Here is a 16726-nt window from a genome sequence, read left to right as displayed (position 1 = left end):
AGGTGTTACACTATCCTAAGATTAATGATGAGTACGTTTTCACTTGTAATGAGAAATTACGAATAATAATTGCACTGATTATTAATCATAAACGTTCATAAGATTGTGGTGAACAATTTGTTCGGCTGTTACAATGTAATCTATTATGATAGTACTTTGAAAGATAAATACAAGCTCAAGGAAAGACTTGTTTTAAGATAGACGCATTAATAACTTGGATATGCACGTTAATTATCTGCGAACAGATTCATTCGTATCGATTAAAGTAAAACCAGCTCTCTCGATTTGCCTACCGCTTTTACGGTACTTTATTGCGCTGATTAACCTTTACAATAAAAATGACTCATGCAGGCGTAATTAAACTTGGAGGAACTACGTTTATGTGAAAGTTACAAACACAAAGCCAAATATAAACGAAACCTTGGACTTGTACGTTAATCCAAAATCGCATGTAAAATCGGGTAAACACAGGAAGATGACTGCAAAAAAGAGTACTTGAAAACGAAGACTGAAACGATCAGATCAGGTTGGTAAAGAACCATCTGTTTTGTGAAACCAAAACTCTTTATGTTTTCTCAATTATTTTGTAGTAATTACTGTTGGACTTTATGTTGTTGTAAATGGGAAATTTCTCTTTGAATTGCGGCGTTGGAAAATACTTTTTATGGACTTACGGTCACATGGGACGGAATAACGTTGGAGGTGTGATTTTTTAATTAACGTCTAAATGTTCAATATAATCAGTTTTTTATCACACAACCGCGATGAGTAACAATTTATTTTAATTAATAACTGGATTGTTTCTTTACACTGTGGATAATTTGAAAGTAATGTATTTACTTTTAAGGTGACAAAATTTAATATTGATCAACTTTAAATATTATTTTAATTCCCACACAATTTTTCGAGTTAGTATAGGCTTTTAGACAGATGTGATGTGTTTGAAATCTTAATGTGAAATAAATTAATTTTTAAATAATTTTCCAAATTGTATTTAATAATTATAATTCTGATATTTTACTATTAATTGGGGTTAAATTTTAATATTTTCAGTAAATTTTAAATATTTATCAAAATTTGATAAATATCCATGTCATTATCTAAATTTATTTGCTTTGATTTGAATTTAAAAAATTTAAAGTTATAAAATTAATAGATCAAAAATTAAATTTAAAAAATAATAAAATTACTAAGTTAAATTTAAAAAAAAATTAAATTTGAATAAAATAATAATTCAGATATAAAAAAATTAATTTAATAAAATAGATAAAAAATTGAAAATATGTAATTTAAAATAATTCAGATTTAATAAGCTAAAATTATTAAAATAATATTAATAACTAAAAAAAATAATAAATGCTAAAAATAAGAAAATAAATTAAAAAAAATCAAATTTAAAAACCTAATAATATAAAATTAATAATTTTAATTTATTAGGTAGATTAGATAAAGTAGAAAAATAAAATAAAAATTATATATATAATTAAAAGTAAAAAAAAAAATAAAAAAAATATATTAGTGAGTTTAATTTAAAAATCAAATAGCAAAATTTTAAATTTTAAATTAATAAATTAAATTTATGAAATTAAAATTGTTAATTTTTTGAATATATAAAATTTTAAAGTAGAATTAAATAATTAAATCAAATGAAAAAAATAGTAATTTATATTTAAAAATAAAAGTATAATAAATAATTAATAAAAGTTAAATAAAATTCTAAAAAAATTTATCAGTCAAGTATACAAAAAATTAGAAAAAAATAATAAGTTGAATTAAAAAGATATAAATAGCAATTTGAATTTAAAAATTGAAAAAATCAAATTAATTAGTCAAATTTGCCAATATAATAAAATACAATACAAGGTAATAAATAAAATTAATAAGCTGATTTAAAACAAAAATTCATAAAATTAACAACTTAAAATTAAAAAAAAAAAAAATAAAAAACTTATCGGTTAAAATTGAAAAATTAATAAAATAAAGTTAATAATCTAAAATTAAAATTAAAAATATCAACTTAAAAAAAGTTCAATTTAGAAAAAATATTAGTTTGAAGTGAAAAATTCAAGTTAATATAAAGTTTAAAAAATAAAATGAAAAAATAAATCAAATTTTAAAAAATTAATAAGTCAAATTTTAAGAATAATAAAAAATAATAAAATTTTACGAAAATTAAAAATTAATAAAATGGTAAAATTTGATATTGGTCATTTTCAAATATTGTTTTAATCCCTGCTCAGTCATAATTAAACATAACAGTTTTTCCATCTTCGCAATAAATGTTAGAACGTCGCATTCCACGGCATTTTTCCAAAACACATGTAATCAGCTTGGATGCCCACACTAGCGTAAGTGGGAGCATCCAGCAGGTGAACTCCCGCGTACACTTCCTGCTTAGCAGCGATTTTTCGCCGGCAAGAACGACAAGTGGTTTTCTATGTAATGGCTTTAATATAGATCACGTCGTAGATTGCGACCGCGAACGAAATAAATAATCGTCCTGGTACTCATTAAAGGTTGCATTCTGCCGCTAATCTGGACTCCGTGGCCCATTATGGCGATAGCGTTTTTGCCTTGGAGGCCTTTTTCGGCCGATAACGTCCGTTGGTGTAGATGTTTTTCTTTATTGTTGTCGTAGACGGAGACGCAGGTTAAATTGTTGAAACGTTAATATTTGGATTTGCGATACAAGTCATTAGAGAGAGTCGTCATAAATGAGTATTTATTGTTTCTTATAATACCGTTGTTAGTTGATAAAACTAAATGTCGGAACAGATAGGTGAGTTTACCTTTGCTCAAACTCAAAACGTATGTTTTAATTAATGTATTGTATGCTTCTTTTTAATATTTAGTGAATAAACTGTTCTACTTTCTTTATTGTTCAACCGTTGTTTTGTTTATATTAGTCTCTTGATAAGGAACAGTATGACATAGTTTAAAAACAATATTACAAATGAAATATTTCCAGCTAATTATTTTCATACTTAATCAAGTGTTAATTTTAATTAGTGCCTGGCTGTTGATGTGTGTTGTGCATTATATCACATTACAGAGTGGCTAGATAAAATTAAAAAAGCAATAACTCATTGTTTAATAAACACTCAGTGAGGTATAAATATAACGTAAGTTATACCATATTCAACAGGATATTACTTATTTGTTTTTTTAATACGTAACACATTTTTTCATGAAACACTATCATGTAATTACATCTGTTTAATAGAAATCAATAAATTATCAAATAAAAGGAACGAAAATTATTACAATAATAAAAATAGATTAATAATAAACGTAACAAGATTTAATAATTCAATTTATATTATATTGACATCTGGCTAATGTAATCAAAAGCCGTTAATGTATTTATTAACATGCATGCGAAAACGTTATGTACTTAATTTGAATGTAAAACAAAACAAAACAACAAATATTTTCATATTCAGTGAACTTTTTGTTTACAGTTTCACCGCCCAACAAAGTTTCACTTGCATTTAACAAATTGACTCATGTTTATTTATGATGCATTTTCATATATTTCATACAAGGTTTAATTTAATAAATACGTACATGGTGTTTCCTAACTTGGAGCCATAATTTAATTATCTATGAGATTAAACGTCATAAAATAAATAAGAAAAATATTTGCTGCGTTCTATTATTTTATAAAAGGAAACTGTCAAACTGATAATCTCACTTTTCAATTTATGATTAATTGGGTTTATTTTATTATCTGTATTAATTAAAAATTAATTTAATCCATACAAAACTATTATTTTATTTATTTTAAAGATGAATTTTCTACAATTTATAAAAAAAAGTTTAAATCAGTATATGTTTTGGGTTTTAAAAATATTCTAATTATAATAAATAAATAAATCCTTAATAATATATGATAATTATCCTGAAAAGTGTTAATACATTTAAAATTGTTATTTTTGCTTTTTTTTAGAGAAATTCATATAATTAATGTTAATTTTTTTAGTTTCGTTAGTATATTTTTAATTAATTTAATTTTGAGTTTTTTGTTTTCAAATTTATTAAAATAATAATGTATATACTTAGTAAATATAATTATATAAATAATAATATAAAGTTCTAAAAATTCGATTTTTTAAAAATATATAATAATATAATATTTGATTTCTATTTAATAAATATCAAAATTTATTCATCTGATAATTACTAAAATTTGATAATTTAACATTTTAGAAAGAAATATTATTAAAAATTGATATTTGTCCATTTGATAAGTATCAAAATTTGATGTTTATACATTTTATAATTAACACAATATAATATTTATCAATTTAATAATTATCTATGAATCTATATTTATTTTATTATAAATTATAATATATAATAAATTTCAGGTAATTATGAAAATTTAATATTTATATGTTTAATAATTATCAAAATTTGATATTTATCCATGTAATTATTAGTTTTTGACATATGTATTCAAAATTATTATTTTAATGTCAATAAATTTGAAAAAGATAATAATTATAATTATTTATATTATAAAATTTAGAATCTCTATCAGTTTTTAATTTTTATTTCAGTCAGTATATACTTATTAACTTGGATTATAAAAATCTGTTAATTATATAAATATTATGAAAAGTTGAAAATAGTCAAAATCTAATATTCATCAATTTGATGGTTATTCAAATAATCATCAAATTTTATATATTCAAAATTATTACTTTGCTTATTTTGATGTAAATTCAATTAATATTTCATATTTATCCAAATAATCAGTTTTTAACGTATTCAAATTTATCATTTACAATTTAAAATAGTTGTTAATTTTATATTGTTTAATTTTTACTCAAAATTCCTATTTATATATACTTAATTTGGGTTACGTAAATATTCTTAATACAATAATTATAATTATCAAAATTTACATTTTTCCTATACCTGTAATTCGTGTAATTATATAAATATTATAAAAAGTAGATCAGTAATTAAAATTTAATATTTATCAATTTGATAATCATTCAGTTAATACAAAATTCTTATTGCTTATTTAAAAAAATTGATATTAATCCATTTAATATTATCAAATTTATATTTATTGATATAATTATCAATTTCTGTGAATTCAAAATTATTAATTTTCTTATTTTTAAAGATCATTTTGTATTTCTTTAATTTTTACTCAAAATTTCTACCATTGTATATATTCTTAATAATTTGACTTCCAAAGATATATTTATAATAATTATGAATATCAAAAATTGATATTTATTTAAATAATTATCAGTTTTTCAATTTAGTGCTTAAACTTAACTTCTAAATATTCGATAATTATAAAAATATTGTACAAATTTGATAATTACCATAATTTGATATTTTGATATACCAAAACATTACTATATTTTTGATATTGAAATTGATAAAAATTCATTTGTTATCAAAATGTAATAATTATCTATACTATAATCTTTCTTTAGAAATTTTAATTTCTTTTCTTAACTATCAATTTTTGATACATTCAAAATTATTAGTTTGGTTATTTAAGAACTATATGATTAAAAAAGGTGTAGGATAAGAAAAGATAAGAAGTCATTTGAATATGTTGGTCTAAACTATTCTTTATTACAAATTATAATCAGTCTCATTAATAAAAAAATATTTCCATGTGTATAATTGGATTTAATGTGAATATGTTGCATTTAGAACTATTTTTCTTTATGATATTTGATAACATTGATGATTTTGTCTTTTTCTGAACTGTCATTTCCGATTTTTATCAATTGATAATTATCACATAATAACTATCAAGTCTTAAATGTCGTGATAATTATCAGTGTTAATTATTAATGATAATTACCAGGGAGTCCCATCATTAACTGACAATCACATTCGTATAATAAAATTTACGAAACAACAAAAACCGAAAGAACTGGACTCATTTATGAAGTCGTTAAACAAAACGAAACGATAAATTCGTGCAATTTAATTTCGAGCCGTGCACCGATAATTCATGCCAATCCGGCCTCGCGGCTCCGCGCTCGCCGCGATCACCACCGCGATAAACAGAACGAAAGGGGGCGCGCGCCAAGTCGCTAATCAGCGCGACGGGCACATGCCCCCGGGGGCGAGCCGCTCACCTGCGAAGACGGGCACCACCGCCGCGGGCGTCGCACAGACACAACAACACGCGGCGGCCGGAGGATCAGTCAGTGCGCGTCCGACCGCGGCGAAGGCAGCAGGCTCCATCGTCTACGCACATCCGTCAGCCGCCCGCGGTGCATTTCACGTTCGCGTCCGCATCGTCAGTGTGCAGTGATTGCGGAGCCCTTTAATTTTGTTTTTTTTTTTCTCTCTCTCGGTTGGCGGTAACGGCGGCCGGTTGATTTTCGGGTTCGGGTTGATTGTTTCGATGGATGGACAATGAGAACGGTACGTATGGGGAGAAGGTTGCAGTTTTGAAGGCCTACCGAATGTTTTGTAGTCGTATTGATTTGTTCGGCTAGTAGGATATTTAGTTGGGGAAGCACGCTGACTAATTTAACTGCATTTTTTAATTTAATCCTGAGATGTTTTGTTCGTGCACTTCTATTAATCTGATCTCTTATAAATATATTAATAGGTTACTTATTTTTGATGCTTATCAATATTAGTTTTTGAGATATTAAAACAGTATACACATATTGGCGCATATTGTCGACAAAAACAGTATTTATTTACTAACATTAACTATACTTACTATAGAGTTAGTACTGACAACATTATTTTTAGTTCTTAGAATTGAATGTACTGATTTGTTGTAAATAAACCAAACTTTTGGTTGTGTTAAATCCAAGGTTAACTTTTCAACAAATGGAAACAATAGATAACTATCGCATACAGATTATAATTCATTTACCAAATGCCACAAAATTAATAATGATTTATTATTGAGTTTTGTGAAATCACACTATTATAAAAGTAATTACATCGTAATTTTATAAAATGAATGAATAATTTTTGTTCAATTCTTGTCTGTATTTAAAACAGCTGGAAATGGCATGACACTAAATAATTATTTAATAAATACGTAATTAATTTACTTGTGCTGTTAATTTTAACATTATTTACAAATACACGATGTCAATTGCCCTTGGTTTTTTTTTTGGGGGAAAATGCATCAAAATTATTCGTCAAAATTGAATTGAACAATTTATGTTATAAATAAATTTATTTTGAATTATTACATACGCGAAAATTTTGTGAAGTGAATTTTGACTCTTAAAAATTACATAAAAAGTTGATATTTCATATTATTGGTGGAAAAAAATGTTTCAAAAACATATTTAATAAAATTGATTTTCTACTAGAATTAGTGCAATTATAAAAATATTTTATTACATATAATTTATTCACTAAATTATTCAAATAGTGCTTCAAAATATATTTGACAACATTGAATTTTTCATATGCCAAACCTCAACACTAACATTTTATAATTTATATTAAAAAAATAGTTATAATTATTTTTTTGAAATATATAAAAATCTTTAATATGATATTTCACTTTTTAAAATTGTTTAAAAAAATGTAGTCTGATATTAGATGAACTATTTTTTTTATAAAAAACCCCTACACAAATTCGAAAAATCTTTTTGAGAATGAATTACATATTCTTTCATGATTTTTAAAAGAATTAATGAATTTTTAAGAATATTTTACAATATGTAATTTATTCATTAAATTATTAAAACATTTTTAAATGCATAAGGGCAATTGTCGCTTGATTGCTTACTTAATTATATGCTTCAAAATATATTTGTCAAAATTAAATTATGATATTTTATACTAAAATATTATTTATATTTATTTCTTTTTTTAATTACTTACTTAAAAATCCTTAAAATTAATTTCAACTCTTAAAAGACTATAGATCCACATAAACTCGGAAATTCCTTTTGTGAATGGATTTCAAGAATAAGTAAATTTGAGAAGATTAATATAGTCTGAATTTTGGGAAATATTAAGTTTATCGATTTTTCATAAATTTAATTACGTAATTAACAAATTAAACATAACAAAAAGTGTTTTTTTATATTTTTATCATATTTCTTATCATTTTATTACAATAATAAATGCGAGTTTACCTAAAATTTAAAATTAGTAAAATTATATTTTATTATTATTTAACTTCTTAGCAATTACTGTACTTTTTGAATTGTGATTTTTTAAATGAGAAGAAAAAATTGTTGTTTATATACACAGTTAAAAATTTGAGGATAATTTAGTAATAAATGTTGTTAAATTTATTTAAATTTAATTTTTACTTTATGCGTTACACAATATATTTTTTTTAAATTAAACAAATTATTCACAATTACAAATTATTTATAAGGCGTATCTAAAACTTTAATTTAATAAAATTATATTCAATTATAAAATTCATATTACGTACTAAATTTGTATAAATTTAATTCTTAAACTAATGTATTTTTTATATTTCAAATTCATTTATATTTCAACACATTTTTTTAATTTGTCATTTATACAGTTTAATTTACTGACTTTTATTTTTTTCTTATGCATTATTTTGTACTTCACTTGTACAGTTTTAAATATGTGCTGTGATCAGTTAAAATTAAAAATATTTATAATTTTTTTTAATTTTCAAACAATGCAAATTGTCTCTAATAAAAAAGTTTGATAATATATTTAAAAAATAATAAATAAAGAACTACTAATGATAGAATTAAAAAAATATGTATAAAAATAATTTAGATTTATTGAAATCTTATAAAAACCTTTATTTTACTTTATTAGATGAATAAATTTTCCAAAATAAATATCCAGAAATGGGATATAAACAAGAAAAATTTTTTTGAAAAATTAGCTAAGTTTTGTCTTTGTAATCAAAAAGGGGAAAATCTCCTATTCAATTTAACAATCTATGATTTGAGATTTTTACCTTCTCATTTCATACAAATTTGTTATTTAAAATTATGGAAGTAACTACACTTGCATTTTAGACAACGATAAATATTATTAAATTTACATTCATTACTTTTTAATTAAACTTTACATTCTTATTATAGTATCATTTTAATAATAATTACAAATTATTTGTGTTTACAAATTAAATTATATTCAAGTAATTTTTTATTAATATTTTCCATTAAATTATTGCTCAATTTAAAAATAAAATACGTAATATTTGTAGTTAATATCAAAAGATTCAAGGGCTTAAAACTTTTAGTATATCTCATAAAATTTACTCACACTGATAATTTATTTTCTCTGAGTCTATCTTTGCAGTAATATTTTATATATTTTTAAACTCTTGTTTTATTATTCTTTAAACTAAACTTCTCTAAATTTTGTAATGCAAGTAACAATTACATATGATTAAATCACATTTTACTGACTTCCTGATATATTTTATTGAACTTGTTATCCAATTTTATAAATCTACACCGCCAATTCCTTCAATCAATGGTTGACCGTTTACGTTTACAGTAAGCGTCAAAACAACTCCAATAACGTGAAGTCAGGAAGCCCATTCTTGAGCAAAACGGCATTATTTTTACAAGTTGCGCAATTGTTGCGATGCATTTCCACGATTGTCGAACCAAAACACGTAATCTAACACTAATCAGCATCTGGCCTACGTGATTTTTCCTATTCCTCCTGGTCGTGAAGGCATTCCCGCAATCGATTTCGCACTTATCGCACCAGTTGTCCTGCAGATAGATAGTGCGAGGTTACTAAACCTATCGAAGGACCTCAGTATCGATTTGTTTCGACGTACAAACTAATTACGGCTAACTGTTATGCACATTTCAATAATAACGTCGCCCACAAACACATTTATTTTTTTCCATTTTCAGTGAGTGAGTGTTACAAGTGCGAGTTGGGCGGCTTGCGGTTAACAGGTTTTTTTTTTTTAATGCGTTCTCAAACACCGGCCCCAGTTCCAGTGCGTCGAAACTCCGGGTCTGTTTGTTGTCCAAACAGACGCGGTACCTAGCATAGCATCGCACGCATTTTTTTACATCCGAGACACGCAACCGAACCGTCGTGTACCCCGCGTGCACACGCTCTTCGATTTGTCACGCCCGCGACGGTGTTCCCACAATTGATTTCAAAATTGACCGGAACGAACTCGTCCGCGATGTTCAAAGACCTCTTCGGCCAACCGCGGTGCACGTTGCGGCGACGGCATGCGAAGGCGAGTTTTATTTCTGTTGCTACTTTCCGCTTTTTATTATCGTGTGTCGCAGGGATTTCCGAGGGGAATTCCACCCTTAGAAGGCTGTTGTGTCTGGCGTTGTCGGAGGGCGGATTATTGATTGGCTTACGCTAAAGGGGGACGTGACGCCTAATTATTTTTTATGGGACGCGTGATATTTTCGGCGGTTTTATCTACCGTAGCCTTGTCGCCTTGTAAAAGTTTTCACGTGCGCTTTTACGGCCGGTTTCCGCGACCCGCCTTTATTAAATTAGATGGAAGGGAATTTGGTTCAATGACAAACTAACTAGGTAGCTTTAGCAAAAGTTCACCTTTTATTATGTTGTCGGGGATAATGTCGTTAGTTTGATAAGTCTTTTGGCCTGGTTTCCTGTCATGTCGCTTTGGTGTGGTCTATTTCATTAACACTAACTGATGCACGACAGGAACAATATGTTTCCTACGATCATGTGTCTAATCAAGTGTTTTTTAAGTACGTAGTTATCGTTTTATATGCTGTGTAACGCGCATGTAATTATCAACTATGCAATATTGTATTCATGTTAAGAATATATAATATTAATTTTAGTAAATAAATTATTTTGAACAAATACTTCATTTAAATTATATTTATAATTATTATTTTAAACTGATCACTTCTGAAATATTTTCAAATGAAAAACATCAGAAAATAAACTCAAGAAATACTTTTTGAGAACTGTTTATGCATTTCAAATTCTTGCCAAATTTTACCGACATTTTTATATGAAATATGTAAATTTGTTATGTTATTTCTATTATACAAATATATAGTTCTAATTAAAATTATAAGATTAATTTTTGAATTTTGAAATATGATTTTAACAAATAAAATAATAAAAAATAGTATTTATTTGATTTTTTCATAGTATTCATATTTTGTTATTGAAAATTACAACATTACAAAAAATATTATCTTTTTTTAAATTTATTCTTTATATTAATTAATTTTTAAATTTCTATTACATTAACAAATGAAATAATAAAAAAAATACTATTTATTTAATTTTTTAAAGTACATACATTTTATTTAATTTTTTTAAGGTACATTTTTTATGACATTAACAAGTTTTATTTAATTTTTTAACGTATATTTTTTTTTTTAAATTTTTTCAAAGTATATTGTTTGTTATTGAAAATACCAACATTACAAAAAATATTGTTATATTTTTTTTAATTTATTCTTTATGATATTAACAAATCAAATAATAAAAAAAATAATATTTATTTATTTTTTTCAAGGTACATTGTTTGTTATTGAAAATTACAACATTAAAAAAATATTGTTATTTATTTTTAAATTTATTTTTTATGACATTAACAAATGAAATAAAAAAATACTATTTATTTAATTTTTTAGGTATATTTTTTAAAATTTATTCTTTATAATATTAACAAATGAAATAATAAAGATATACCATTTATTTAATTTTTCAAAATATATTTTCTGTTACTAAAAATTACATTAAAAATAAATTCAAAAAAAAAATCAACAATTTTTTTAATTTATTTTTTATTATTAATTAACAAATAAAATAATAAAAAATACTATTTATTTATTTTTTTAAGGTACATATATTTCTCAAATTTATTCTTTATGATATAGACAAGTCAAGTATATTTTTTGTTATTGAAAATTACTATAATAAAATATTTTAATTTTTTATTTGGATATTTTTGGATTATTAGCATTTTCTTAACTAAAATTTTCTTTCCGTTAAGTATAATAAAATGTGGTTTTATGATTGGAAATGAATCATCACATTCTTTAGATATAATTTACTATATTACCTGTTTTGACTACAATGTCATCTGTAAATTCATTAAATATGCTGTTTAAGAAACTGATTTTGTTCATTATTTTCTATATTTTTTTTTAATATATAATGCGTCAATCAATTTATTAATGAGCAAAATTTTAATTATAATTTTCAAATAAGGGCATTGCGTTTTGATGTTATTGAAAATAAGAATAAAGGATAATGTAAAATAAAACTGAAACGAAAATCATATTTTTTTTATTATTTCTAGTATTTATTATATATCATGTACTAAATTATATTTTATTTTTCCCTGAATTTGAGAAATAATAATATACATTCATAAATATTTTATATATTTATATTTTTTGGACAATTTCTTATCTTTATGTTTCGAAATCATTTTTAGTAGTATTTATTTTAGAATTTTAAGTATTTTTATTGCTTCACCTAAAATATGCTTTCCATTAAGAGTAATAAAATAAGGTTTTACTGTAAAAACTGAATCATTACTTTTTTTAGAAATAGTACGATTTTACCTCTTTTAAATATTGTCGATAAATTTGTCACTCATACATACATTTTTCCGACCCTTTGCCATTTAAAATATATAAACATTTCTAGTGATTAAAAAGTTGAAAATTAAAGATGACTAAAATAATTCCTGTGATGGTTTACCTGACAAATGCGAAAGTAATTTTACAAAGCAATATAAAAAGCAATAAAAACGAAAAATTACCACGTCCGACAATAAAAATATACACAATTACATTTTGAACCGCGCTTCCCGACCTTATTCCGACCTTTTGTGAAATTTTACCATTGCCGTTTCTGGCCTTTATTGCTACATCATCCGAACAGAACAGCAACAATGTGCATCATTACTTTGGCCCGAGCTGAAGCGCTCATTACCGTTTTAGTCACTGGGTGTATGTACGTAGCAGCTGTCAATTACGTACTCGTCTGGAGGAGCCCTTTAAAAAATACCACTAGCAGTACAATGGCTTTTTCTCGACGAAATTAGTTTGGAGTTGCACAATGAATTGAATAGACCGGTCTCGGTGTGTGGGTATAATACTGTACGTCCGAGGTTTATTGATTTGTCCGAAATGTGTTCGAAAGTGTCTAAAAGCACATTCTTCTGTGGTCTAACTACAAAAGCTCAGATCAGAACTATCATGTTGTGTGATTACGTATTCTTGTTAACGTGCCCACTTGTCGTGCGTTGAATTTCAACGATTGTTTATCGGCGTCCCGATGATGCATGGTAACTCCATGTGGTAATCTGTCAATTAAACATCTGGCCAGGCCAATGCACAATGGAATCCGCGATTGTTTTTACACATCAATGTTTTGCCTATTCGCTCCAATTCTGTGCACATAACGTATCCGATTCAACGAAAATAGGCCGACTTTTGTCTTGCTGGCAGCGTTCCGTGAAAACGGCATTGTGTCTCCTCCGAACGAAGTGCAGCAGCTGTGTCGGCCCTTCGGGCGCGACAATAACGCACAACCAGATAATATGTACGGCGTTCTGCTGAATGGAATGTTTTCTGACGAGATAGCAATATGCATTATGCCAAAGACGAAGGCTGATGTGAAGGTTGCAATTGTTTGTCCTACTGTTAGAAAGCGCGATTGCGAAAAACTTGTTCGATGGATGAGATTTTATCACGACGGTCACGTGTGAGATGGTACCATCAACGTTGGCACATGAATACGACGATCGATTTCGTAATAAACTCGCCTCTTCCAATAGATATTCTTATGATGGGCCTTAATTACGGGGCATTAAATGTTATTTATTGTCGGTCTATAATGATTTAATTAAACATCTGTTATTAGAAATAGAATCGATCTCCTATAATGGCAGTTTCGAACTTTCATAGTAATTTTAGTGCATCAAGTTATTACGTGTACTTAAATTTGTTGCACAATAGTCAATTTGTGGTGATTTTATGCCACTTTTCTATTATTAACTCTCTACTTTCTAGCAGTTTTTTAATCCACAAAATTTGGCTTATGGTTCATTACTTACCGATAATTTGGGGGAAAAGTGATGTGGTACAATAATGTAATTTTAATATACATTGATGATCAGAGAAATACCACGAAATTTTAAATTAGACAGATTGAAAATGTTTCATAAAAGAAATTTATTCAAAATTTGTGCAGTAGATGTATAAAACATATTTCAATATTCTATATATTTAGTTTTCTTTTTATGTTACACGTCCTAAAAAAACGGAGATATTACTTTAAAAGCATGTCAGTGTGATTTGGATGGCCAAAGAAGGGCACATTCAAAAGGTATTTTCGTTTTCTGACACTATTTTACAGTGCTCTTAATAGAAAGAATTTATTTTATTTATTTAAGTCCTAGTAAAAAACCAGTACCTTTCATGAACAGACAAATTAGAAGAATCAGTGAACGAAATCCTTCCTTGCAGAATAAAAATACATTAATTGAGTCTTACAATATCAGTGTGTCTATTAGAGCAATCAGACATTGACTGAATGATCAAAACTAGTAAGGATTAATTTCAGTAAAGAAACCATTGGTATAAAAAAATATGTTCTAACAAGACTTAAGTATGCCCAAAAAGAAATTAATTATCCTCTAGAATTTTGGCAAAGAGTACTTTTAAGTAAGAATTGCTATTTTATCTTGATTTGAATTATAATAATAAATTAAATAAAAATTTAGAAGAGTAAAAGAACTGATGTAATCTATAACTTAAAATATGGAAGTGGTGTAAAGTTAGATCTGTAGATCTGTTACAACATTAGTGGCAATTTTTTTCTTCGTATTTGTTGAGTATACGAACGGTTAACAAAATATTAACAATATTTTTATTATGTAAATATATATTTGTTAAATGTGTGCTATTTCTGTGACCAGCCACATTCTATATTTGTTTGTATAAGATTTAATTTAAGTAAAAAATATTTTGTTAAATAATAAAACGAATAATTATGAAATAATATTATAAATAAAATTAACATAAAATAGTAATGTGTGCTATTTATGTGGCCACCACTGTAAATAGTTTTTATTACCTGTAACAAAATTGACAAACTATTGAATATAAATATAAATATTTACTTACAATTATTAAAGATTGAAGGACAAATGATAAAATGCTGTAAATTAATAACGTTTTCCTAAATAAGGAGAAAACTATTATTTTTTTAAATCACCAATATTTTTAAATATACACAATCGAATGTATTTATTATACAGTCAAAGTAGACACACCTGTCCTGTGATTAATAATTGAGTTTTCACATTCTACTCGCATGTGTTAAAATAATTGTCAATAACACATTAAGTACCGCCAAGGGTAAATTAAATTTTATGTGCTGACCGATAATAATTGTTTGTATTCATAAATCACCTTTTCTAGTAAGATTTACGACCATAAATTTTAATTATAATCTTACCCATATTCACTCGTTGTTGAATTATCATTTCATAGCTACGAATTTCAATGCAATAATAACCCATCTAACCTTTTTAAGCCCCGGTTCAAAGAGGTCAACTCATTATCACCAGGAATTGTGCTTTTTGTCTCGTAATATATTAAATATGCAGACACAATAATGATATTATGTTACACGCTTAAGATATGTAAAACTGAAAGTAGGATAATTGGATTTTGTGTATTAGTTTCATCCAGTGTATTTAAAATCGATATTCAATAAATTATTCCTTTCCAGATTACAGTTGGAGCAGGTCTTGTCGAAGAGCCGCAGCCACGGTGTTGTGAGGGATGATTCGTCGCTTCCGGTCAATCAGGGTACCGGCGCCGCTGTTAAGCCGTCGTCGCTCAGGAGATCGCAGACACATTCAGCTGCCGCCATGCCCCAGAGCATAGCGGACCTACGGGCCAAGCTTCAAGAGAGCGGCGAGACGGAGTGGCGCAAACGCATACCACTGAACAACAATGTGAATGACGAGTTGAAACTCCTGAAGGACAAGAACCGTTACAATGTAGGTATTTTTTGGTAATTATCTAAGTTGGGGTTTAACATTAGCAATTTTAGGATGAAAAGTCGTTGTTGGCTTCCAAAAAGGATGAGCTGGACGCGTCTTCTAAACAATGGACGGAACGTGTGGAGAAATCGGACGCCGAAAAGTTTTCGGTTGCCGGACGGATGAAAAATGCCAAAGATGTGCCACTGATTAACATAGAGAAGACCAGTCGGACACCACAGGCCAGGCGATTCAAGGGTGTTAAGGATTCTACTTCTCCGGAGAAGTATGGAAATTTCGATCTCAGCAGGAGCAAGTCCATGCCCGCACCACCCAAAGACGCAGGCTTGCTCGGTAAGTTATTAAATTCTTTCCACCCTCCCTTAATACTAAAGTTGCTTTGTTTCAGCATCTAAAGATCCCAGTAAAATTGTGCGTATGGTGTCAGTCATACAACCCGATGACTACACGTTCCAGTCCTTCTTCGAGAGCGTCGACAAGAAGAAATTTAAAGACGAACAGGTTGACATATCGAAGGAGGACTTCGACGCTATTGAACGGCAATCGTTGCTGGTTTTGAAAAAGAATGTTACGGTGCACAAGAGGCGCGGAACCTCCTCAAAGAATCCCCTCAAAGCACTGGCTAACAGGACTGACATCTCTTCGGAGTACACTGAGGTGATTACCGACAAGGCTGAGAGAGAAAAGAAAAGACTGATTTTTGATAAAAGTGAGTAACTTTGAACCAAATATATCATTTACTTATTT

General features: G+C 26.9%; 1 protein-coding gene across 3 annotated transcripts in view; it reads left to right on the top strand.

The window, feature by feature from the left end:
* LOC109599594 (supervillin-like) overlaps positions 1-16726 on the top strand; it is a 106515-nt gene that overhangs the window by 86511 nt on the left and 3278 nt on the right. For all 3 annotated transcript variants that reach the window (XM_049963983.1, XM_049963981.1, XM_049963982.1), the window contains exons 11-13: positions 15703-15976; positions 16030-16312; positions 16368-16688. In XM_049963983.1, the coding sequence (XP_049819940.1) occupies positions 15703-15976; positions 16030-16312; positions 16368-16688 (878 nt within the window). The remainder of the gene's footprint in view (positions 1-15702; positions 15977-16029; positions 16313-16367; positions 16689-16726) is intronic.

Source organism: Aethina tumida, chromosome 2 (assembly GCF_024364675.1).
Source record: "Aethina tumida isolate Nest 87 chromosome 2, icAetTumi1.1, whole genome shotgun sequence".
Lineage (NCBI taxonomy): Eukaryota > Metazoa > Arthropoda > Insecta > Coleoptera > Nitidulidae > Aethina > Aethina tumida.
The sequence above is the reverse complement of the archived record's forward strand: the minus strand, read 5'-3'. Positions and strand labels throughout refer to the sequence as shown.